Source organism: Puma concolor, chromosome C2 (genome assembly GCF_028749965.1).
Source record: "Puma concolor isolate L17-30 chromosome C2, mPumCon1.1.hap2, whole genome shotgun sequence".
Taxonomy (NCBI): domain Eukaryota; kingdom Metazoa; phylum Chordata; class Mammalia; order Carnivora; family Felidae; genus Puma; species Puma concolor.
The window spans coordinates 101,257,393-101,283,659 of record NC_141675.1 but is presented as its reverse complement, the minus strand read 5'-3'; the positions used below and the strand labels follow the sequence as shown (position 1 = coordinate 101,283,659).

The 26,267-nt window shown below is 45.1% G+C and overlaps 2 protein-coding genes across 6 annotated transcripts in view; one reads left to right on the top strand and one right to left on the bottom strand.

Moving 5' to 3' along the window:
- The window catches only part of CC2H3orf52 (chromosome C2 C3orf52 homolog), a 33,304-nt gene extending 24,879 nt beyond the window's left edge, over positions 1 to 8,425 (top strand). The window contains exons 5-6 of one of the 4 annotated variants that reach the window (XM_086675458.1): positions 2,483 to 2,552; positions 6,943 to 8,425. In XM_086675458.1, coding sequence (XP_086531584.1) covers positions 2,483 to 2,552; positions 6,943 to 6,990 — 118 coding nt within the window. In that variant the 3' untranslated portion in view covers positions 6,991 to 8,425. The other 3 variants (XM_086675457.1, XM_086675456.1, XM_086675459.1) reach the window with 3 other exon arrangements.
- Positions 8,426 to 9,365: 940 nt separating this feature from the next.
- GCSAM (germinal center associated signaling and motility) lies at positions 9,366 to 25,105 on the bottom strand. Of its 2 annotated transcripts, none has more exons than XM_086675454.1 (6): positions 24,938 to 25,105; positions 17,789 to 17,833; positions 16,750 to 16,796; positions 14,539 to 14,567; positions 13,410 to 13,647; positions 9,366 to 9,714 (listed from the first exon to the last, which is right to left on the bottom strand). In XM_086675454.1, exons 1-6 carry the CDS (start codon positions 24,964 to 24,966, stop codon positions 9,611 to 9,613), a joined length of 492 nt encoding a protein of 163 aa, XP_086531580.1. In that variant the 5' UTR covers positions 24,967 to 25,105; the 3' UTR covers positions 9,366 to 9,610. The 2 variants fall into 2 exon arrangements, with proteins under 2 accessions (XP_086531580.1, XP_086531581.1); XM_086675455.1 differs by having other exon boundaries at positions 13,410 to 13,644.
- Positions 25,106 to 26,267: the final 1,162 nt, after the last annotated feature.

Genomic DNA, 26,267 nt, shown 5'->3' with positions numbered 1-26,267 from the left:
TGGAATGTGACCATCACAGATAGTATTACCTTAAAAAAGAGATAGTATTATATTGGGATTCCTGCTTCTCAAACTATAAATTTCCCAGATCATAATCTTAGTACAGGGGGGGAAGCATTAGTACAGGGGGGAAGCTACCGAGGTGATAGCACAACGGGATAGGGCCAAAAGGGACCTGAAGTCTGAAACTGCATACAGTGGCGGGTTGCCTTGACAACTCCATCCCTCTTTCTTTATGGACCCCCCACTGTGCATATCACCTTACGGTTACATCTTTGACATTGCTCGTTTTAATCACAAATTACTGGTATTAAAATGCCGATAAAAAAGCCCAGCACATTTTCCTCTATATACTAGCCCCGACTTGCAATTTAAAGACAGAGCTGAGAAAGGAAAGACACTCAGCCTGAAGGGTCTTTCTGAGAATCCAGCCCCCATATTATGGGTTTAGAGGAGGTGGGGCTGCATAATGGGCTGGGGTAGACATTGGAGGGAACAAAACAAAAACATTAGAAGGTTGAACCAAATGTGGCTAGAAATCTGAAGATTAAATGTTAGAGAATTTGTTTTTACGAGTTATTTGAAAGAAAAATCTAAGACTTTAGGATTTTGGGTAGAGGAGCTCTGTACGGGAAGCACTTTTGTTGCATTTTAAGAGGTCCAGGCAGCGTTTTAACAGTGTTGGGATGAGTAAGAAACAAAAACCATTGTCCCCCAAAAGGTGCTGCCGCTAGCGGGCAGGAGACAGCCAGAGGCCCCTGGCAGCCAGGTTTGTGTCTACACGGGATAGTGACCTCAGTCCTGCCCCAGCCCAACAGGAACCTGCGAAAATGGCCTTTGGTTCGTCAGTTGCCAGGCGCACTCTAATAGTGGGCAGCTGAGGCGAAGCCCACATGGCTCTGTTTTTCCTGAAAATCCCTCCTTTCCCCTCAAGATCTAGCCTTAATGTAAACTCCCCCAGTGGGTGACCTGATGTGGTGGGACTAGGTTGGGCTAGCCAGGCTGGGTTAGGCAGGGCAACCCTCTCTTTCAAAAACTTCTGGTCTAGTCTTCTGAAAGTCAGCCTGTGATCCTTTCCATAAGCCAGCCTGAGACCTTGCCCACCTGTGGGAGTGCAGGGTGGCTGTACGCCTTGATGTGCAGCTTGATGTGCTATCAATGGTCAACCTTGATGTTGACCATCGATAGCAATAACTGGCAGGTGGAGCACGGGGAACAAGTAATGACACCTGCACACTTGTGTCTCTGGCCGAGAGCCTGAACGTGCATTTTGCAGCCCATCCGTAGCAGCACACGTAAACCGAGAGGTTCTCCACAGTCTTGACGGTATTTTGTTCATCCGAACTGCGGAGTTTGGCACACTGCTTGGCTGTCACGGGTTATAAACCGGCAGCCACATGAATACGAGAATAGTGGCCTATGTGACCTCTGGCCACAAGAGGGGGCTCATTCCCCGTCCTTAGCAGGACCAGCGTTCTGATCCAGGCTCCCGGGAGCGGCAGGCAGGTCAGTCAAAAACTGCCCTAGGGTGAGAGTCTCAGATGTGGCCACCTCTTAATTATTTTATTGCAGGCTCTTAATCAGGGCCTTCTTGAACCAAAGTATGCGGATAACTTTGAAAAACCTGTATGTCGAGGTAGCATTTAACCAGCCAGGGTAAGCTACTAATTAACCGAAGATAGCCCTATGATTATTTTCATTTTGGGACTGGAAAAATGTTCTAGGAAGATGAAGACCCCTTTTCCTTAGGTCCCTTTCCTGAGAGTTGCAAAGCTGAGAGCCTCGGGAGGTGGAAATTGGACAGAAAACAGGTCTCACTTTGGAGCTGTGATATGCTGCCGCTACACAGGGCAGCCGGTGGGAATTCGGGAATTCTGGAGCCAGCTGGTGGCAGGGAGCTTTGCGTCCTACCTCAGACATTTTGCAGGTTAAGGAATGAACTGGTTAAACCAAACAGCTGTGGCAGTCACTTGGGGCAGGGAGAGGGTGGAGCGTGAGGATGTGGAGAAGGGAATACAAGAGGAGAACAGGGCTTCCCTGCCTCAGGGGATAAAAGATTGGTATTGGGGCAGAGGATGGGCCAGCCCTTGGATCGTCCTTGACAGTAGCTGGAGGGTGACTCTCCCTTCAAGGGCCTCTCCCAGGGGTCTCCTAGAGGATGGGTTTTAGGTGGAAGGAAGTGGTTAGGGTCATCTCAACTTTCTGCGGCGAGATTACAGAAGAGGGTTCTTCTAGGACAGTGTGCCCTTTGCCTTTTTGTACTGGAGGAACATGAGGAACTAGAAAGAGGGTCCTGCTAAAGTCAGCTTCCTGGGTTGCAGTGTGATGCTGTTGATCTGTGTTGCTGTGTCTGTTTGGCGTGCCTTTCAGCAGTGAAAATGCCACCGTAGCCTACCACCTGCAATTTGGGGTTCCTTCAGAAGATGACAGTTTTATGAAGTATATGATGAATAAAGAGTTGGTGCTGGGCATTTTACTACAGGATCTCCATGATCAGAGAGTGTCCGGTTGTGAGACTTTGGGGCTTGATCCAGCATCCCTCTTGCTCTACGGTAAGTCGAAGAAGTCAGGAAGGCAGAGTTGTGACCTTCAGTAAGTGAACCAGATGGAGGGCAGCTGGTTTGGTTTGATTTCTGCGCAAGTGATGTTCACGCTCCATGGAGGAGGTTACACGGTCCTGCCTCCATGAGCAGACAGAGTAGGTGGGAAAAAATAATTAAATTGTAAAGATGAGGCTAAATGTTTCCCTGTTGTAGCTCACCCACATTTGGAGTCCCATATCCCACTTTGCAACATCATTGGTGAGCTTCATGAAAATGCCACGGTTTCACAAGAGAAGTATTGAATTTGGAACGAATGATACCGCTAAATCATTGAAAGATTATCTCAGTATGAGAAACCGATCTCCTTTTTCTGTTGAAGGCCACTGAGTCTATTACATTAACAGAGGGGCATGAAAGGGCAAATCAGTCTCTTTGGAAAGTTAATCAACTTACTCATCTACTTTTGAAACCAAGAGTGGAATGAGAACATTGGTATGTTACTTTTCATCAGCACGGAAAACACCCTGCTTGTCAGAACCTGAGAATTTTTAAGACTTTGCACAAAACCCGGTGAAAAGGAAGGTGGGGAGGAGAAGTAACCACAAGCCTTGGAGACGCGCCTCCATTGCGTCTGCACTGGGAGCTTCGGCCTGACCTCTGGTCTCACTTCCCACCCTGATCCCTCGCTTGGAGGGGCCCGGGCCCTTGTTAGTTAGCCCATAATGCCGACCGTCTTGTATATTTCATCATCTGCGATCCGCCGGAAATACTTTCTGCACACCGGTAGTAGTAAGTGCCAGTTAAATGAGTGAAAAAGGCAAATTAGGAGATGTAGTTAGCACCAGGCACGGTGCCAGCCAGCCTAGAATCAGAAGAGCAGGACAGATTGGCAAGTACTCCTGTTCCTACATAGTATGAGAAGGGGTGTTTATTCTACTGGCATTTCTTGATGACGGGAAGTGAAAGTAGGCTAATCCTTGTTTAAGACGGTGTAGAGTTATATAAAGCAGTTCTTAAAGCTTGCTTTTTCCCAAATAAGTAGAATGAATGATATTCAGAGGGCCAAATTTAAGCTCACTGAGATGAATTGCTTCCTCACAGAGCAGTTTTACTTACCTGAATAAGTAAAGTGTGTCTGTGGGCCAGACAGAGAGCATCCAAGTGTAGGGTGAAGAGGTTATGCACCCCTCAACAGGAATTTTAGAAAGGGAGAGAGAGAGAGAAGGGAGGGAGGAAAGAAGGGAGGCAAGGAAGGAAGGAAGGGAGGAAACCCTTCAACCCCCTGCTGTATGAAGAGGTGAGAGAAGGGAGGTGCAGCTGCCTGAGATGCGTCTGGTGGCCGTTGCTGTGTCATGAGTGATCTCGATTTTCCGAGCCCCCTCTGTACTTTGGTGGTTACCAGCTCTTTCCAAAGGTAGGCAGGGAAAGTAGAAGAGGAGGGTGAGAAAAAATTGAGAGGGTTATAAGGGTGGGAGGGCCACTCAGAGGGCGGTGGCTTGTGAGCCTGGGGAGAGCTTGGGAAGAATTTGAGCTCAGACAGATGGCCTTAGAGACATATACCCGGGGCCAGACGGCGGCAGGTGCCCAAAGGATGCAGCCAGGAGTAAGCAGGAGATTGTATCATTGTTCCTCTCAGACCTTTCTGCTGGGGGTGGGGGGTTTCTATGACCCCGCGTCCACTTTCTAGAGCGTGCATGTGCAGTGTTTGAGCCATTTGATACCCTCAGGAGTGTATCAGTCCAATGGGAGACAACGCAGTGACTATTTGGGAAGAGTGAGGAAGGAAGAAGAGAGACCCCGAAAAGGCAGGCAGGCTAAGGGAGGGGACGAGCTCAGTCAGGGATAGGTTGGCTGAGCAGAGGCCCTTGGGAGGGACCCAGTGAGACCCCATGTGTTCTTAGACCAGTTTTCCATGTTCACCGCACTGTGGGTCTGAGGGTTACCCCACCCGCCTCCCGTGATCCTCTGGGCAACCAGTTTCCCACAGAGATGCTGTTCCAATTCTGCAAAGAGCAATGATTCTTCTTCTTCTTTTTTTTTTTTAAGTTTATTTATTTTGAGAGAGAGAGTAAGAGAGAGAGAGAATCCCAAGTAGGCTCTGCACAGTGTGGAGTCTGATGGGGGGCTTGAACTCACGGATTGTGAGATCATGACCTGAGCTGAAGCCAGGACTTAACTGGGCCACCCAGCCACTCCAAAGAACAATGATTCTTAAAATTCTTTTTCCAGGGGCACCTGGATGGCTCAGTTGGTTAAGTGTCTGACTTCTTGATTTTGGCTCAGGTCATGATCTCACAGTTCGTGAGTTCAAGCCCTGCACTGTCAGTGCAGAGCCTACTTGGAATTCTCTCTCTTTCCCTCTCTCTCTGCCCCTTCCCCAGTCTCTCTCTCTCTCTCTCTCTCTCTCTCAAAATATGTAAACTTAAAAAAATATTTTCCCACGTAATAAGAGCTTTTAGGATTGATTCCCTTAGCAACTTTCAAAGGTACCACACAGCAGTGTTAACTCTAGCCCTCATGCTGTACATTCCACCCCCAGAACTTATTTATTTTACAATTGGAAGTTTGTGCCTTTTGACCACCTTCACCCGGCCCTCTCCCTCTGCAACCCATCTGGTCTCTTTTTCTATGAGTTTGTTTTTCCTAGATTCCACGTGTAAGTGAGATTGTGCAACATTTTGCCTTTCTCCGTCTGACTTTGGTCACATAGCATGCCGCCCTCAAAGGTAAAGGAACTGCTTTACTAGATCTCACCTCCCCCTTCCGCTATTTTTGAGCTCCTTCACTTTATGGGTGTTTGGGGGCCTGGGGATGGGGCGGGGGTCAGTCTGTTTTACAAATGTAAAATGGCAGCACGAGTTATTTTAGACATCTTGACCTGGGGTAGTTATTTTGTACTGTTTTCGCATATGTGAAGGACTCAGCTAGACTAAATGAAGGCAAAAGCCAGATTTGTGTGAGAGAAAAGAGGAAAACGCTGCAGGCAGTGAGAAGAGTGAATCCTGTTTGCACATTTTGGGGGTAAACTGATGAGCTGGTTGCCGGCAGAGGAGCCAACGTGTGCGTTCCGGTTTTGACAGGACTGCTTGGTATCTAGGAAAATCGCTTAGGTTGTGTATTGATTTTCCAGGAATCTTGGAAAGTTTAGCCAAGAGGCACTAATTCTCAAGTGGGGGCAGTTTTGCCCCTCCACCGCCCCCTCGGGGTAGCTGGTAATGTCTGCCGATGTTTTTAGTTGTCACGACTGGGTGCGTATATGAGATACTAGCATCTAGCATCTAGATACCAGCATCTGACCATCTTACAAGGCACAGGGCCCCTCTCTACTGTGGTAGAGGTTTTTCCTCTGTGGGGGAAAAAAACAAAAAAATCAAAACCTCAAGGCAACCTGGCTAGACGCATGCGTGACAACATCCCTCATGACCCTATAGCATGAGACCACTCAATCAGGCTGCATGTTTGTGTGTGACCATATAGGGAGACAAAGAAATAGAAAATGTATATAAAAAACTATGCTACCTGCCTTTCGGGGCTCAGTGCTTTGGGTACGAACCCAGATAAGCGGCGCCGGCATGGGTGAAGTTGCTTCCTGGAAAGAAAAGCCTCAGTGTCACGACTCTCTGTGAGAGAATCCTGCTACACTACTGCAAAGATTTGTCCAGCCCCAAATGTCAACTGTGAGGACCCTGTGGCAGTGCACGGACCCTCCATGTGATGGTCCTCAGGTCCTTGCATGGGCATCTCCACCTTGGTCAGGCCAGGTCCACACCATTTCCCTCATCAGACTTGCTCACAGTCTATTGTATACCATTTAACACACTGAAAATTTAAAGGCTAGTAGATATCTATTAGCTAGAGGCTAATAGATTATGAAAACGGACATCATTTAAATGTCCTCAGCACCCAAAAGCCTTCAACAAAATGTTATCGTGAATCATACCCAAATGAGCAACGGGTTATCTGCGTTTTGAAAAGCATTCTAGGGCACGTGGGTGGCTCAGTCAGTTGAGGTCCCACTCTTGATTTTGGCTCAGGTCATGATCTCCTGGTTGGTGAGTTCGAGCCCTGCAACCGGCTCATGCTGATGGTGTGGAGCCTGCTTGGGATTCTCTCTCTCTCTCTCTCTCTCTCTCTCTCTCTGCCCCTCCCCAGCTTCGGGGCTCTCTCTCAAAATCAAATAAAAATAAAAATTTAAGAAAAAAAAAACGAAAGAAAAGCATTCAGAGATACATGTGTGTATTGACTGAAGAGAAAACTTCCTCTGTTAGGGATTTATAGGCATTTCAAGTTTACATAAGAGTTTATTTTCGAACCCAGTGAAATAAAATGAAAGCATAAATCTGTACAATAATCATGATTTAAAAAAAATTAATGACTTCCGTTTGTATTTTCTTTTCAGAATGAAGCGGTGGATACCAGTCTGTATCTGAAAGCAGTGCTCCACTGAGTTTGGGGATGAGAGAATTCATGTCATTTTCCAGAAGGGATCCTGTGAATTAATGTGGAAGGACTGGCAATGGCCTCTCCCCCCCATTCTGCGTTTATGAGGTCTGGCTCTGTCTCCAGCAAAACAGCACCTGTGAGCTACTGCGGCTGGGTTCAGCCTTGACAGAGGCAGGAAGCCCGCAGTGGGGTTGGGGGTGGGGTGGGGTGGGGGGTAACAGGGTAGGTGGGCGGAGCTTGCCACGTGGGGCTACTGCTATTCTTGGAGCACTAGTTGCCCCCACCCACATGTGGACACTTTCTCTTTAGTGCAAAGGTGACCTTTGAGGAGGGATCTCCTCAGGTGGAAAGAGAACACAGTAGGTAGGCAGGGGTGAGGGACAACTGAGCCCCTCGCTCTCTGAAATCCCCTCCCATTCCCCCACTCCCGATGTGATATTTGATGTACCTCCAAGCAAGACTGTGAGGAAGGCACTGGACAAGACCAGAGCGGCAGAGTTCTGTGTCTATTTTGTGACCTGCAAACCGGCCTTGGCCACATTATCCGCTGTCGCTGTGTTATGTATGGCTACGGAAATACCACGCGTGTTTATTTCCCGTCTTATTGCTCCCGTGACTCCTGAACCCCACTTTTGGAAAGTGGGTCTCTATAAGCTTGGGGTTTGAACACACAGCTATCGTTTGGGATAGTTTTGCCAATTTACAGTTTGTCACACTTCCATCCGAGAAACATTAAGGCTGCCTAGCCCTGTGCTGTAGATACTACGCCCGGGATTTTTATTGTCCAATGTTACTGGCCTTCCTATAAAACTCCGTGTCTTCAGGCAATGATGGTTTATCTTATTGAAGATGGTTTGAAGCAATTTCCAACTCTCTGTTGGAAAGAAACTGTTGGAGGCTTAATGCCAACTTGTTTGCAGGCTGAGGGGAGCATTAGTGACTGTGTTGATCATCTGTGGGTACAGAATTGCCTAGCACGAGGAAGCACAGTATTTGTTTTGTGGGGAAAATTGATTTGCTGGAAACTTTCCAAGAGAGAGTGTTGTGATCATATAATAAGAGTCTTAGCCCCGGTGTCTCAGTTAAATTGTCTGTGGGTGGACATCAGTATGAGGGGCTATTGTATATGGGGTTGTGTCCAAATGTGCGTGTCAGGCCAGATTTGCCTTGGTCTTTTTGAGATCCAGGACTCTGGAAAATGTGAATTTGCTTTCTTATTTAACTAGAGGGTGCATTTGTTGTAAACTTGGTGTGCCATTTTGAGGATAGTTCCTTAAACTAGCAATATAGGTGAATTTCCCTTCTTCCTCTTTATTTTTTACATGTCAAATGTAAATCTTAGTGTGTTTGTACTTTGTAGAATGTAATGAGTAACTTTAATGGAGAAGGATTTAAAAATATTTACAATAAATTATTTTTGCGTGATCATTGTCACATTACTATTGCTTCGTAGCTGTTGACTCTCCAGGGCCATGATTTCGGCTGGCATTTTCTTGCAGTTAATGGTGTTGGAACTGATTTTTTTCATTTCCCTGAGAGCAGCTTCCCCTTCTGAGTAAGACTGAGCTGGATGGGCTGGGGTGGGCTGGGTCCTCCGTGCCAGTGAGAGCGGGGAGGGGCCCTCTCTCTATCTTCCAGTTCCTCCCAGGGCTCTCCCAGTAGGACCAGGTGTCTCAAGGGCCTGGGGCCAGAAGGAAGGACCTGTTCCTGTGTGGAGACAGGATGGTGTGGTTTTCCCTTCTTCTGAGAGGCAAGTACATTTTCTTGGGTTTTGACCCCTTGTGAATCACACAGAAGACTTTCCATAGGTGTGGCTCTTTGGTTCATGTGCTGTGGAAAGAGTTGAACTTTGTGACTAAAGCATGTTGAAGTGTCTGGAAAAAAAATGGCACTTACGTATACACTATTCTGCAACTGGAGATGAGTTTATGGGTCGCCACACATCTTAACGGTGAGCACAATGCCTGGTGCATGATAAGGTTTCAACAACTATCTGTGAAGCAATTGAAAGATTTAAGAAGAGAAACCGGGGCGCCTGGGTGGCTCAGTCGGTTAAGCAGCCGACTTGGGCTCAGGTCATGATCTCTCGGTCCGTGAGTTCGAGCCCCGTGTCGGGCTCTGAGCTGACAGCTCGGAGCCTGGAGCCTCTTTCAGATTCTGTGTCTCCCTCTCTCTGACCCTCCCCCGTTCATGCTCTGTCTCTCTCTGTCTCAAAAATAAATAAACGTTAAAAAAAAAATTAAAAAAAAAAAGAGAAACCGATCTTTTCTGGAAGTCACTTAGGGACAGGAAAGAGACAGCCAGATCAGTGGGATGTGCCGCTTCTCCTATTCCCAAGAAAAATTCTACCCATGTGTCCAATTCTTTTTTGCCTCTCAATTTAACTTAGTTCTGTAGATTTTTTTTTTAATGTGCTTTGCAAACAATTACAAGAGAGACCGGTTACAAGAAAAGAAGCTGCTGGTCTTGTTAGGCATTGAGACTCTGCACAGACCAAGTGGGAAACAGCAGGAAAAAAACAGCCCGGTGTGAAAAATAAAGACAAACTGTAGGCTTGTGGGCAGTCAGAGAAACGAGTGGTCAGCATACACCAGTGGGGTTTGAATAAATAGATTTGCTTTCCTTTACACGTGTTTGTGTCTTGTGAGGATGAGGTTCACGTTTTGTCTTTTCTCTTTTAGATGTGGGCTCTGCGTGGACTCCTGCTCCATCCAGAGTCTGGTCAGTGCTGAGAAAAACGAGAGAAGTGTCTCTGAGCCGTCCCTTCTCTGCTCCCGTTACTGTTTCATTGCTTTAAAATAACTAATTCATGCTGTCACCGCGCTGATGGCAGTGGTGTCCTCAGACATCCTTTCACCTTTCGGTTATCGTTAGAGACCATGTATTCTTAGCCTCAGAAGGTAGTCCCCTCATCGTCTATTTAGGAAACCGAGGTCTGGAGAGAGCGAAGAGTGAGCTTAGAGTTCCACCATTTTGGGGGGCAAAGTCCAGCCCATGGGACAACTGCACACCATCAGTGGCCTCCGACTTTGGCAGGCACCCCAAGGTCCTGCTCAGTTCAGGCTTGGCTGATGTCTGGGAAGCCACAAAGAGCACAGGCGGTGAGGGGGGAAGGGATGGGTTGACAGGTGTCACCATCAGACTGTAGAAGACTCTCTGGGATGGTAAAGACCACTCAGTGCTTCCCCAAGTGCCTTGCAAAAAGCACCCTCTGTCTAAAAGGGGGAAGAACTTATACTGACCCATTTAACAGATGGCAGAACTGAGGTATGCTCAGATCAAATGACTTTCAAGTTGCTTTCTGAACACAAGAGGCTGGCTTGAAAAAGAACAGAGTCAGAGAAATGTGAGCAGAATCTCCTTCTCTCTGAAGACTCCTGCGGTAACCTGGGGACTCATCTGTCCTGTTCTACCTATGCCCTTCCATTCCTGCGAGTATTCGAAGCACCCGTCACCTGCGGTTGTCCTAAAAATGTCAGCGTTTGCATTTATTGTCAACGGTAGATTTTCCTGACCCTGCCCTTTTCTTGTACCTCTCTTCTGTTCTGAATAAGAATTTACTCACGGGTTAAGGGATTATTTATAGATGCTACTCTGAACATAAAACGGAAACCACCAAACCTGCAGTGGCTGTATAAAACGTGCCTCTGTGTACTGGCCATGTACAGGTGTGAGACCGGCAAGGGGGAAGGGAGTTTTCTGATTATATCTGTGCTCCCTCAAGGAGCAGTTTAGATCTTCAACCTCAGTATCTTATCCAGAACACAGGAATTCTTTCCCTGATGGATGACCTCTACAACCTAAATTGTGTAACATATTGTGTGTGTGTGTGTGTGTGTGTGTGTGTGCGCATTTTCAGGAAAAAGGGCTTCACAGCTTTCATCAGAAATCCTGAAATCCATGGAAAACAGGATCAGCATTATATACAGACATAGTAGGGATTCCAAAGCCCTCCCAAAGGGCTCTCCTGATCAAAAATAATTCCCTTTTGTAATCCCTCTAAATGTCACCATAAGAACAAATTTCTTTGGTTAAGCATTTATGCTTAATGTATTGCTGATAAAAGGTGTATACTATTTGGGACAAATAATACTTTCACGGATAAGACTCAAATTTGTATAACTTCCATTGTACTAAAAAGTTATAAACCGGTCAACTTCAGTAAAGGTCCAAAGTCCAAATGAAAAATTCCAGTATAAAACCCAGCGATTGTGTTTCTCTCCCTGGAGGAGAGCTGGGTGACCCTGATCATCAAGCACATCAATACGTGATTTTCCTCAGACATCGTGAAGTTTTTTTGTTTCTCTTTGCTCTTTGAGATATTTATTCAGGGTCTGTGGTAAATCAACTACATACATTAGATGCAGCCCTCCTGTTGATGGGTGTTAAACTGAGCCTTCAAGTTACATGCTCAAGGTCCTAGAGGGAGAAGGAGGTAGAACCAGGATTTGAATCATTGATTATCTGACTCTAATGTCCACACTCTTTCCCCTAAGTGAACCCTGGCCAAGGGTCAAAGTTAGAGTTCCATGTGAGAGAACTTTGCTGAAAACAGGAAGTTAGCAGAGGACAAGATGCCCAGATGTGATTGGCTCTTAGCTGAAGCCCACCAACTGGCTGAAGTCTCAGCAAACCTGTGTTGGCACATCCAGCCTCATGGGACCAGATTTATTATCCTCATTGGCATTTAGCACATTTTAAATAGCAGTTATTTAACCTTGGTTAGTTTTGGGGCCAAAACAGTGATTAAACACATAACGTATCCACTACCTTGTCAACAAACTTCTTGCTGTTTTAACATCCCTAAAATTAGGACAATGGCCGTGGCTTAAAACAGGAAGTTGAGAACACAGGTGTGAATATAGAAATAGGCTAATTTGCTAATTATTCTTGGTCTCATATAAATTGTGGTTTAATATTTTCATGCCAGTTTACTGGTATCAGCTCTTATGAGTTACAAAACCCAAACACATTTGTGTTGAGTTTCTCTCCAAATATGATCATTTAGGCCTGGGGTCTGCAAACTTTTTTTTTTTTCCTGAACAGGGCAAAAAAATAAATATTTTTGGCTTTGCAGGACCTCAGTGTGTGTCAACAACGACTCAAGTCTTCTGTGTTTGAGCAGCCATAGACAGTATGAACATGTATAAGCATGGCCGTGTTCCAATAACAATTTACTTATTTTAAAAAAAAGGCACTAGGTCAGGTTCGGCCTGTGGGCCACAGTGTACTGACCCCTGTTTTAGGGAGTAGACAGAATTCTAGGAACAATGAGAAAAAAATTAGGAAAAATAATCAGAACATACAGAGAAAGGCTCATTGGAGAAGGGGTATGTGTGTGGGGGTGTTATTTTTCCCATGTAGACATTTTATTATTATTTTATACATGACATATGAATTAATCCACATATACACCATACAGTTAAATAGAGGCTCTTCTATGTAGTATGTTGGAAGAGTGTGGAATCGGGAGCCAGGAAATCGGGCTCTGGATAAAGTTCTGTCAGTAACTTGCAAAGTTGCATTGGCCTACTTATCCTCTCTGAGCAAAAAAGGGATGGTGGCATTAGAGTGTCTCCATAGGTCTTTCTACTCTACCATGCTCTAATGCTATGATTTTCTTATTAAGATATTTCTAGGGAGAAATACAAGGTTTAAAATATGGATTAAAATTATACTAAAAATTATACAAAAACCTGGCCTAGAACTTACGGATTCAACCCATGTAACCGACAAAGCCATGAGGGCCAACAAGTCAAAGGACACTATGCAAAGACCATTGCTGAGTGGTATGGAGTGAGAGGAACGCACCCAGCCTCCCCCGCCTCCCCCTGCCCCCTGAAGGCTCCAGGTGAAGAGTTGGGCCCACGTGTGGAATGAGGAGACCCCCCTGGCATGCTTAGTATGATGGGTAATGCTTCCTTGTGACTTCAGGAGGTAATTATGTAGACATTTTATGAGAAGAACCTGGACACAGGAGCAGACTCTTTGTGATGCTCCCAGCTGTAGAAGACCAAGAAGCCCCTCCCACCACTGAGCAAAGCAGCCGATTCCCAAAGCCATTTGGAATCAAAGATGGCCACTCCCTTCTCAAAGAGTGGTGTTTAGGATAAGTGGTTGGTCTTTGTAGGATGAATATTGAGTAGGATCTAAGGATCCCTGTGGTTTGTAAACCACATTCTGCAGAGATCCCTGTAGAAAGGGGTGGCGTGTGTGTGTGTGTGTGTGTGTGTGCGCGCCCATGCGTGTGCCCCTTAAGGGCTCTGTGCCCCATGCCTGCTTCAACCAGATCTCTATACCCCCAGCTTTTATTTACTGGTAATTAGACAAGTTCTGGTCTATTTCATTTTAAACAAGAAACCCGAATCTCAGAAGGTAACATAGGTGGATGTGGCTGACGCAGGGAGTGGAAGGAGATTTTACCAGGAGAGAGAAGTTCATATTCATCTTCTGGGGAGGGCAAATGCCTTGGGGAGGAAGGCACATGGAGAAGTGCATACGAAGTCTCAGTTCTTCTCAAGAACTCCCTGGGTCTCTTGGTGTTGGGGGAAATGTTCTCATAGTATGCCCCAGAGATCCCTGATGACCTTCTTCCGAGGACGCTGTGATTGATGAGGGTGTAGGAGAGTTCTTCTAAGGAGCTCTGGTCAGCATTATCCTGCTAGTGAAAGAAGAGCCTCATCAACAGTGGGTTTCTTGCCATTCCCTTTATACTCTAGGCTCAACCCAGACCTGACCCTGGGCAAAGTCTGTCTTCCATGACCATCTTTCCCCCCATCTCTTAGATGTTTTTCCTAAATGGCTGTCCCTACTCCAACCCCTAGCCCAGGCCACCAGAGAGCTCATGCTTTCTGGAGTATTCTGCCTACTCAGGCATGTCTTCTCTGCTCCATGTTCCAGAGTGACCCCTGACCACTCCGTATAATTCCCAAATCTCAGGCCCTGAAGGCAGCCTATTCATACATAACAGAACAATCTGAGGATACCTTCACTTGGCTGGGTTATGATATTTAACCACTCATTCTAGAGACTTTGGCATTATTAAAAAGGGATACCACTCAAGAGAGGTTCCTAGTCAGCGGCATCTCAGGAGATAAAAAGCAAAGCAGCAAATCTAAGAGGGAGAGCCTGGATCTGGGACGGAGGCTTGGTTTTGAATCATGTCTTTGCCCCTCTTGTCAGTTGTCTGGCTTTGGGAGTATATCACTCAATCTCTCAGTTTTCTCATTTGTAAAACAGAGGAAATCATAGTGCCAATCTTAGAGGGTTGCTGTAACAGTTACGTGGACACTACAGGCAAAGCCCTCAGCACACTGGTGCCAACAAAGGACTCCGTATATATTAGTTCCTTTCAATAAGACGTATAACAACAGTGGTGGCGGCTGCTGCTGCCCTCGGGCCCCGTACAGGGTCCTGGGCTAGCAAGCATTGGCACCTAAAGTTTTTCTTTCATATCGAGCTTTGAAGGGGTCTTGGAGGCCAACTTCTGCCATCCGGGGTGTCCGCATTTCCGCCATCATCTCAGAAAAAGGTTCAGAGATGTTTGCATTACCTGGATGGGAGCAGATGACATTTCTGTATCTGGAGAAAGAAAATACACTCAATGAATTTCAGGTCACGGGGAGATTTGAGGACAGAGGCGGGGCAAACACTCGGATATAAGCAGCCAGAGAGCCACATGATAGCCCATCAGGCTATCCTGACCTGCAGCACACCCCTGGGGAGTGACGGCACTATCTAAACAAGATACAGCAGAGCTGTGCTGGGGCTGAGAGGCTGCATGGAGGGAAACACATTTGGTGGGGTATTGGAAAGGAAATCACAATTCCCTCCATCCCTCATACAAAATTCATCGCAGACCCGCCCTGTACCAGGTACTGTGGAGACCAAGAAAAATCAGAAACATTTCCTGTCCTCAAGGGGCTCACAGGCTAGCGTAGGGGACAGACCAGGGCCTCAGAGGATCCACAATGCAAAGGAGGGCTGTGGTGTCTATGCAGGTGAGGGGATGGCCGTCATGCGGGGGCTGGTGCTCAAGAAAAGCTTGACAGAAGGAAACTCTCTCTCTTTTTCTTTCTTTTTTTTTTTTCTTTCTTTTTTTTATTTGAAGAGGCAGAGAAAGAGCATGAGTGGGGGAGAGGGCAGAGGGAGAGAGAGAATTTTAAGCAGGCTCTATGCCTACGTAGGGGCCCTACTCAAGGCTTGACTTGGGGCTTGACTTGGGCTTGATCCCACGACCGAGGCATGATGACCTGAGCTGAAATCAAGAGTTGGATGCTCAACGAAGAGAGCCACCCGGGTGCCCCTTCAGAAGCAAACTCTTAAATTGAACCTTCCCATTCCTGAATTTGCTAGCAGATACAAACAAAAGCAGGCCAGTTTATCAAAAACCAGTTTATTTAAAACCAACTGGCTCTGGCCCCTCAGTAAAGAGACAAATGGACTTGCTCCCCCTTCACAAACACATCAGCTCGATCAGCAAATGTGAGCTTTCCCACGGAAGCTGCATGGTGCCATCCTACACAGAAGGTGGGTAAGCCCTTGCAGGCCACTTGATTTATTATTATGGATTTGCATTTCCTCAGGACTGACATCCCGGATGCTCCTATCTCCATAAATTCCCATGGCCATCTAGGACGTCCCTGATTATCACTACAAAAAAAGTCTCCGAGGGGCGCCTGTGTGGTTCAGTCGGTTGAGCGTCCGACTTCAGCTCAGGTCATGATCTCAGGGTTCATGGGTTCGAGCCCCACGTCAGGCTCTGTGCTAACAACTCAGAGCCTGGAACCTGCTTTGGATTCTCTCTCTCTCTCTCTCTCTGCTCCTCCCCCACTCACGCTCTCTCTCTGTCTCTCAAAAATAAAAAAGTAAACATAAAAAAAATTAAAAAAAAAAAAAAAGAAAGAAAAGCCTGCAAGTTTTGGCATTAGAGGTCTTATTTCTACCGGGTTTGGCTCTGATGGAGATTGGGGTTTCCAGGAACCCATGATTCCCCTGGTGACGCTAGGGATGGGAGGGCCATATTATTCCTTTTTCATACTTTACAAAACTAGTTGATAAGACTCAGAGTGAATGAATTAGGCTCCGCTCTTTCAACCCAGGAAGGCAAAGTCAAAACTCCTTCATTTTTCTTCTTTAGAAATCCAGTGGTCTGTCCTCATGCCTATGCTTTCTCTCTTTCTCACACGTGATGCTATTCGCTACCCTCTCCTTCTCGAATTCCTTCTTCTTGGCTTCAGTCCTGTTCTGTCTCCAGAGACCGTTGCCTCACCTCCTAAGTGATCTTCCAGCATCTGTTCTTGCCACTCCCTGACACAATTAGTTCTCTGCACAGCCACCCAGGCGATGTCTTTTAAGGCTAACACCATCACACCCACCCTTCTTTAAAATAGTCCTGCGGTTCTCAAGACAAAAGCCCCAGTCCTAAGCTTGACCACAAGGCCATGCCCCTCCTGAGTGCTCTCTGTGCCCGCACTGGCCTCCTTGCAGTCTCTTGGAAGCACCTGGCACCTCTAGCTCTCCAGTTATTGTTCCCAGTTAACCCCTTCAGCTTCCAGACCTCAGGGAGATACGGAGTCACCAGCTCCCGATTCAATGAGCTCACAGTCTAGTGGAGACGGAGACCAGCAACTGGACAAATGACTCAGACTGATGTGGAAGGTATTACACTGGAAATAATGCCCAGGGAGCTTTGGAAGCGTGGGGAAAGGGCAGTTGGAAATGTAAGTCTATCAAAGGTAGCAAAGAGAAAGCAATGACTTACTCTCCTTATCGGAATCTGGCTTTGCTTCAAAACTGTGTGTTTTTTTCCTGAAAAAAGAAAAGGAAAGAAAATTGGTTCAGTGTTCAGCAACTCTCCAAGGAAATTACACTCAACTCTAAAACCTTATCTTTGAGTCTTTCATTTGTTAAAGGTATACCCCCTTCAGCATAGAGGCAAACGAAGATAGATAAAAAGAAAAAGGAAGGATAAGATCAAGGAGAAATCTACACCTTTGTGTGTGTGTGTCTTTCTCCTCCCTTCTCCTTTTTCTAAGGCTGAGGTGGAATTGGTTTATAAATGGAGAACCATGATGATGTTATAGGTAACTATTTGGGGGATGTTTTCTTCTAACAAAATCTCAATTTCTTTTATATCATGTGAGATAAGGAGGCAAGATTATTTCCAGCTCTAACCCCAAGTTCAGTCTGTGATCTCCAAGCAAACAAGCAAACAGCTCCCATATGAACACAGAGGTAACTGCTCTGTAGAGATGACGCCCCCACCCCAGAAAAACACAGTATAAATGTAATGGATGCTCCTTATCATCTCCAGAGATGATGACATATACTCCAAGGAGCATGACTGTGTGTTCTGCTTTGCTTAGATGGCCTAGTTAACGTCCTTATCAGTCATTTAGGGACCCTAAACTATTTTTAGGGTCTCTTTCACTCTCAAAGCTTTCTCAGTGCAGAGGATGAATTATATGACCACCCTGGCTGTAAGGGACAGAAATGTATGCTTCTGTACATGGGGATTCTGGGGCTAGCAGTGGGATTCAAGGGTCTTTCTCTGCATTGTAGCCAGTTTAATTTTTGCTTCTGAGGCTTTCCTGTTTGAGGAGCGCTTATCAAGACTATTGTTCCTGTTTCTCACCAAACTCAAATTGTCACTTCCCTGACTGACTCTCAGATGACTGTGTCCGGGTAGTGACAGGCTTCCACTGTGGCCACAGACAGTGGGCAGTTACAGGTGATTTAAAGCAAATACCACATTGAAACCACACTTAGGGAAATAACTCATGAAATAATTCTCCACTCACCACGGAAGGCAGAGACAACCTTCAGCAATGTAGCAGTCCCAGCATCTAAAATAACAGATGACACAAATCACAATGTTGGTTTCTGCAGCTTTGTTAGGTGACTCTCTTCCCTTTGCCATTTCTGTGAAAAACCTTTTTTCTTACCCCAAGACAGTATTTATTGTAGATGACTTGGACACATTTAGCATGCTAGAATGACTCCTTCCTTCCAGGACATTAACTGACCTTTTGAAATATGAAGATGATGCTTATCAACTCCTAATCAGGGAAGGGACTTTCGGCTGTATTCCCAGCAAAGGGAAAGGGCTTGCTCATGACTGATTTTAATGATTTGCTTGGACTCTTGTGATGAAGGACACGTGAGTTATCTCTAGGAAATCAAGGTATAAGTACATGGACATTTTAGAGATTTCTTTCAGGTATAGGTTATGTAATATTTATACAGAGTTCTACAGCACTCTGAATTTCTCCGATTTATACCATATTATAATTGTTCTTTTGAAAAAAAAAAAAAAAAAACCTCAAAACAACACAGGCCCAAAATGGTGTCACTTAGACTGAGTTCTCGAACTGGTGCTTAATACATAATTTTTCTTGGGGGGGGCACAATTGATTGAGGGGCAGAGAGAGAAAGAATCCCAGGAGGGGAAGAAGGAGAGAGAGAGAGGAGAGTGGGGAGAGAGAGAGGGAGAGAAATTGGGCTCACTCGAAGTGGAGATCGTGTTTTACTCAAAGTGGGTCTTGGGCTCACCGGATGTGGGACTTGAACTCACAGACTGTGAGATCATGACCTGAGCCAAAGTCAGATGCTTAATGACTGAGCCACACAGGTGCCCTTTAATATATAATTTAATTGCAGTTTCAACCTCCTCCAGAAATGTAGTCTTAACCAGTTAGCCAGGAGTTCTTTAATCTATGCCAATGAGCCTGTCACTTGGGCCCTCTCCATCCCCCCAAAAAAGTGAGATAATCTGCCTGATAAAGACACATTGTTTTTCCCCTTAGAAAGTGGCCTCGCCTGGAATAATTCTTTTTTTTTTTTTTTTTTTTTAGAGGTAGAGAGAAAGAACGTGCTTAAGGCAGGGGAGAGGGAGGGATGAAGGGAGAGGGAGAGAGAATCTTAGGCAGGCTCAATGCCCAGGGCAGAGGCCCACATGAGGCTCCATCATGAGCGGATCCAAAATCAAAAGTTGGATGCTTAACCAGCTGAGCCACTCAGGCACCCCGAGAAATAGTTCTTTTCTTTTGCTAATAACTTTTAAAAAATGTTTTATTATTATATTTATTTTGAGAGAGATAGAGCATGAGAGGGGAAGGGGTAGAGAGAGAGGGGGAAGAGGATCTGAAGCAGGTTCCATGATGACAGCAGAGAGCCCGACTCGGGGCTTAAACTCGCAAACCAGGAGATCATGACCTGAGATGAAGTCAAAAGCTTAACCAACTGAGCCACCGAGGTACCCCGCTAATAACTTTTTTAAAATTTAGTTTTCTTCACTTTATTATTCTTTTTAAATATTTACTAATTTATTTGAGAGAAAGAGAGAGGGAAAGAGAAAATCCTAAGCCGGCTCCACGCGGTCAGCACAGAGCCTGACTCAGGGCTCGATCCCACTTTGTTGACATCCTACACTAGAACATTAGTGTCATAGAGCTGGGGACCATATTTATTTGCCAGCACATGCCACAGTATGGAGCACACAGTAAATCTATTTTCCATAAGTATTCCATAAAGGAATGAATAGCCAAGAACAGAGCATCTCTAACTGGCTCAGATCCTCAAATCTACCTCCTTGATTCAAGGCATAGGTAAATCAACAAGACTTGTGATCTATTTTATGGCAGAAAGGCCCAGGATCTTTTTGTGGTCAGATATCCAGCCTGAAGTCTAAGTATCATTCTGGGCATCTTTCTGAATTTGAGTCATAGTCAGCTACCTACATAGTTAAATGTGAGGGTCCTTTATAAAGTACTGCGTGTACCAGTAACACTATGTAAAGTGTAAAATGCCACTCAGAGATATCATCCCTAGTGATCTTCCCAAGGAGTTCCCTTGGAAAGGGCAGGAGAGGAGAAGCTGTGGGCGTCAGCATGGCTGAGTGTTCTGACAACCCCTCGGGTCTATGTGCCATCAGAAATTGGGGGCTGAAAGGCGTTGGCTGTAGTTATTCCTCCCCTTTGGGCTACTTTCGGCCATTTGTTTATATCTCCTGTTTCTGTGGCTAAAGAAACGCTAGAAGGAAACCAAGGAATCTCACCAATTGCTAAGAAATCTGGTTCACGGAGCAGATTTGGAAGATGAGAAAAGACACTCAAGTTTGAATTACTCAGTCAGTGTCTCTGGAAACCTTGAGCCAGTTTCTTCATCGGTAAAATGAAGAAACTTCCCCTGCTTACCTCATGGAATTGTAAGGGTTAAATAAAGTTAAATGCGGGCAAAAGTTATTTTTAAACTGGTTATTTCCCCCACTCAACTTTTCTGTAACATATTCTTGCCCTTCGGCTTGGATGCTTTGGTCTGGGATGGGTTCAGAGAACCTCCCTGAAGGAGGCCAGATGCGTCTCTATGACACCAGGCTATGTGCCAGCAATTCCAGGCTCCTGTCTCTTACACAAAACTTCTCTGGCCCCCTGGTCCACCCAGTCTCTCCCTTGTTATAATGGCCATGGCCCTTCTGGTCTGTTTCATTCTTTGGACTGTGTGCTTTGACATATGTCCAATGATATCCCCCAAATATGTGACTCTGAGCTTGCACTGAAGAAATGTATGCTGCTGGGGGCGGGGGGAGTCTTTGGGCGTCTAATTCCTAACAGAAGCTTTGGCTCAGTGGTAGCTTTTTAACTGATATTCTTTCAAAAGCTTCTCCTGAAACCATAGGAAAAGTGCAGATAACTCTATGGGCCACAAAACAACTGATTTTGCCACCCTTTGGGATTCTTGGACCCCGAGACACTAGTTTCATATTTGAGTGATTGCCTGACACTCAAAGGGAGTAGTCAGAAGAGTCTCGGTTTAACAGCATCAGGATAATTGCAAGTGTCTCTCTCCACAAACCTTTCAACAATCGTGATGATGTGGGAGATGTGGTCATCTCAGAAATAGAAACTTTGAGCTTCAAATGGAATGGCCAGGATGGAGCTTGAGCACAAAGGGACTTGAGTTAAACGAACAGAGACAGCAGGAAACAGCGATCTTATTTCTAGTTGCTGGGGATCACACTAGGTTCCTAGTACATCTCCTCTCCAAAGGTTCAAAGTGTTTTTGTCTTGTCTTCACATTTACTGTTATTACAACTGATGCTGGGTCTAAGTAAGGTGCTCCGTGTGGAGTATGTGAAGTTCAGGACCTGACAGACTTCACTCTTCATGGGCAAAGGCCGGGAGATTTCTTGGATTTGTTCTCACCTGGATGTTCTCTGTTTGAAGGTATGATTTTCCAGACCAGGGTATCTTATGAGTATTCTGTTGCCCCCTAAAACCCAATCTATCAGGAATGAGCTAAGTACTTCCTTTCCAGGCTTCCCACTTTAATTCACAAGTTTTCCAACCGCCGTTTGTGTGTAGCCCCAGAATCACCTCAGCTTCTGCTTGTTGCCCTCAGATCTGTTCACAGCCCCTCCTCAATGTACATGGCAGCCTTTTATTTGACGTTTTCTCCATTGCCATGGCAACAGCCCACCAACATTCTCCAACAACCTCCATACACAACCAGTCCTAAATCATTTGTTCCCACATGGCCAGGATTCCTTATGGTGACCATGAGAGTATCAGTATATAGAGAAGTCTATCTGCTGGGCACAACATTCAGGACTGTATACAGGGATGGGGAAGGGTACTGGCTTTGTCTCATGTAAATCATCGTCTTTTACAGCACCAAGGCTGAGAACAGGGGACAAGAGGAGAAAAAAGGATTAAATAAAGAAAAATCTATTCATTGTTTGGGTTAGGTTTCTTCTGTATAACCATTTTTTTCCATCTGTGGAGAATTGAGAGTATAGAGAAAAAGAAACAAAAAAATACTACTTATGTTTGTTTATTACTTTCTCTCAACCTCTCTCTCTCTCTCCACACACACACACACACACACACACACACACACTTACTACATGTATGTAACACATGCATTGTATATATTTCATTTAATCTCAGACTAAATCCATGAGGTAGATATAATGATTCTATTTTTTTTTTACCAATGAGAAAACTAAGGCTGAAAATGTTAAGCAACTTGTCTGAGAACTACCAGTCAGTAAGTAAGACTCTGAGCTCCTCTCATAGAGAACTAGGTTCTCTCACTCTGCTCAGTGAGGGTGGGGATGGGATTTCCATGGCTTTTGTAACAAATCCGGTCTGGAGAACCATGATGAGGGTGTGCTGATTGGATGGTGAAGTTGAAAATCACATCCCAGTAAATATAAATATAAGACTTTAAAAAATTATATTAAGGGAGACAGTTTATTTATTTTTATTTTTTTAAGATTTTTGATTTTAAGACGGGGTGTGTGGATGCACAGAAAGTGAGAGACAAAATCCTGACATAGGGCTCTACCCTGTGAACCATGAGATCATGACCTGAGCCTAAATCAAGACTCCTGGATGCTTAACTGACGGAGCCACCTGGACACCTCTAAAGGAGATATTTTAAATTAGCATGGAAATGAAGATGCTGAGGCAACTGATTAACTACTTGGGGAAAAAATGTGTGTGTGTGTGTGTGTGTGTGTGTGTGTGTGTGTGTGTGTATTTGACACCATATAGTGAATGTATGGGGCTGCATGTAAAGCAATAAAACAAACAAAAAATTATACCGTGGATTTGTCTTAAGAAGGGGAAAGAATTTTAAGCATAAATTGGTAGAAAACAAGGAGATTTCTAGATTTAATTCAGTTATGTTTAAGAAATAGTAAGCAAACAGGGGTGCCTGGTGGCTCAGTCAGTTAAACATCTGACTTTGCCTAAGGTCCTGATCTCATGGTTCGTGAGTTTGAGCCCCACATTGGGCTCTGTGATGTCAGCACAGAGCCTGCTTCAGATCCTCTGTCTCCCTCTCTCTTTGCGCCTCCCCCCTACGCTTTCTCTCTCAAAATAAACATTTAAAAAAATAGTAAGCAAACATAAAATATCTGCATGGCATGAGATATACAGAAAAAATATTTTTTGTAATAAGAGAAAAGGGCTAATTTCTTCAAAGTACAAATAGCTTGTATTAACAATAAAACAAAGTAGACCATACCTATCAAAATAACACCAGCATTCTTCACAGAACTAGAATAAATAATCCTAAAATGTGTATGGAACCAGAAAAGACCCCGAATAGCCAAAGCAATATTGAAAAAGAAAACCAAAGAGGGAGGCATCATAATCCCAGACTTCAAGCTCTATTACAAAGCTGTAATCATCAAGACAGTATGGTCATGGCACAAAAATAGATGCTCAGATCAATAGAACAGAATAAAGAATCCAGAAATGGACCCATAAACGTATGGCCAACTAATCTTTGACAAAGCAGGAAAGAATATCCAATGGAATAAAGACAGTCTCTTCAGCAAGTGGTGTTGGGAAAACTGGACAGTGATATGTAGATAAATGAACCTGGGCCATTTTCTTACACCAGACACAAAAATAAATTGAAAATGGATGAAAGACCTAAAGGTAGGACAGGAAACCATCAAAATCCTCGAGGAGAAAGCGGCAAAAACCTTTTTGATCTTGGTTGCAGCAACTTCTTATTCAACACATCTCCAGAGGCAAGGGAAACAAAAGCAAAGATGAACTACTGGGACCTCATCAAAATAAAAAACTTCTGCACAGAGAAGGAAACAATCAGCAAAACTAAAAGGCAGCCAATGGAATGGGAGAAGATATTTGCAAATGACATATCAGATAAAGGGTTAGTATCCAAAATCTATAAAGAACTTCTCAAACTCAACACTCAAAAAAAAAACAAATAATCCAGTGAAGAAATGGGCAAAAGACATGAACAGACATTTCTCCAAAGAAGACATCCAAATGGCCAACCGACACATGAAAAAAATGCTCAACATCACTCATCATCAGGGGAAAACAAATTAAAAACACAATGAGATACCACCTCACACCTGTCAGAATGGCTAACATTAACAACTCAGACAACAACAGATGTTGGCCAGGATGCAGAGAAAGAGGAACACTTTTGCACTGCTGGTGGGAATGCAAATTGGTGCCGCCACTCTGGAAAAAAGTATGGAGGTTCCTCAAAAACCTAAAAATAGAACTACCCTACAACCCAGCAATTGCACTACTAGGCATTTATCCAAGGGATACAGGTGTGCTGTTTCAAAGGGACACATGCACCCCCATATTATAGCAGCACTATCAACAATAGCCAAAGTGTGGAAAGAGCCCAAATGTCCATCGATGGATGAATAGATGAAGAAGATGTGGTATATATATACAATGGAGTATTAATCGGCAATCAAAAAGAATGAAATCTTGCCATTTGCAACTATGTGGATGGAACTGGAGGGTATTATGCTAAGCGAAATTAGTCAGTCAGAGAAAGACATAAATTGTATGACTTCACTCGTATGAGGACTTTAAGAGACAAAACAGATGAACATAAGGGAAGGGAAAGAAAAATAATATAAAAACAGGGAGGGGGACAAAACAGAAGAGACTCATAAATATGGAGAACAAACTGAGGGTTACTGGAGGGGCTGTGGGAGGGGGGATGGGCTAAATGGATAAGGGGCATTAAGGAATCTACTCCTGAAATCATTGTTGCACTATATGCTAACTATCTTGGATGTAAATTAAAAAAAAAAAAAAAATAGTGGTGTCTTTGAGCTCCCTGCAGGTGTTGAGAGCTCAGGAGAACATCCCCTCCCAGCCCTCAGAAAGTTGTTCCATTTCTGAAGTCATGGTTGACTGCCCTGACTTCCCTTGATAAAGTCCTTCTGCCTTTCAGCTGTTCTCCACCAGCTGCTCGCACTGATTCTGGGGAGAAGGCCAAACCCATAAGGAATTGAACTTAGTGTCTGACACCTAGAGGCGCTTCATGTTTCTCAGTTCTTTACCCAGTTCCCTCCCCTCACCCAAAAACCTCTTTTTCTCTTTCTGGCTGCGTTCCTCTGCCCCATCTCTCCTGCTTTCCCTTGGGGAGTCTGGACTCACCTGTTTTTCCTCAGCAGAGAGTTCCCCATTTTCTCAGGTCTCCTGGTGACTTCCCCTCAGCCAACCTGCAGCTCTAGCGAGGGCAGCTCCCTGACTTACAGGCTGCTGTGGAGCTCGGCCACCAGTGCAGAGAGCTGAGAGCTGAAATGAGAAGTGTTCCTCCCTGCAGCAGGGAGGAGGACCCCAGGAGGAGGAGAGTCTGAGGCGCACACATGAACAACTTCCTAAAATGTCAGAGATGGCAAAGGTGAGCAAATTATGCCACCCTAAGGTACGCCTCTTCAGTGTGTTGATTATTTTTTCCCCCAAAGTTTATTTATTCATTGTGAGAGAATGGGAGAGAGCATGAGCAGGGGAGAGGCAGAGAGAGAATCCCACGGAGGCTCTTGGCCCAGAGCATGGTGGGGGACTCAGACTTACAAACCGAGAGATCATGGCCTGAGCCGAAACCAAGTCCGATGCTTACACCACTGAGCCACCCAGGCACCCCTGGCATATTAGTTATTTTAAGCTGGTTATGACATGGGAAACAAAGGCAAAAGGATATGCAGATAAATTTAAGTTTCCTTAGAACCTGCAGCCCATCGACAAACACTTGAGGCAGGCAGAGGATCATATTTCTCCAGGAACTCCTATCGCCTTAATGTTAAGGCTTTGCTAGAGGGAAAAACAACCTTAGCTTGACTGACAAAAGCGAGGCTTCCAGTATCCCTTGAGTCTTCTTCAGCATACGAAAATCCTTTGGAAACTTCCCCTTGCCTTTACCTTCCCCAGCTCCAAAGTATATAATCAGTCCCTCCTCACAATCCTGGGGCAGATCTTCCTGCCCATGGGTCTTTCCCCCCGCATTTTAACAAAATCACCTTTTTGCACCAAAGACGTCTTAAGAATCCTTTCTTGGCAGTTGGCTCTGGACCCACACCCCCTGCAACTCCAAAATCACATCAGTTATTTTTAAGAAGCTTCAGACACAGGGACACCTGGGTGGCTCAGTTGGTGAAGCACCTGACTCTTGATTTCAGCTCAGGTCATGGTCTTGCAGTTTGTAAGTTCAAGTCCCACATCGGGCTCTGTGCTGACAGCTTGGAGTCTGCTTGGGTTTCTCTCTCTCTCTCTCTCTCTCTCTCTCTCTCTCTCTCTTCTCTCTGTGTCTTGCTCCCCCCCTCCAAATAAATAAACTTAAAAAGAAACTTCAGACATAAAACAAGCTCTGAAAATCAAGTGGAAATTACCCAACTGCAACAGACATTTACATTTACAAGGGAAATCTCCAGGTGTAAGGGTGTCAGGTGGGGGGGGGGGGGACGCTAAATCTCCAGAAACTGTTACT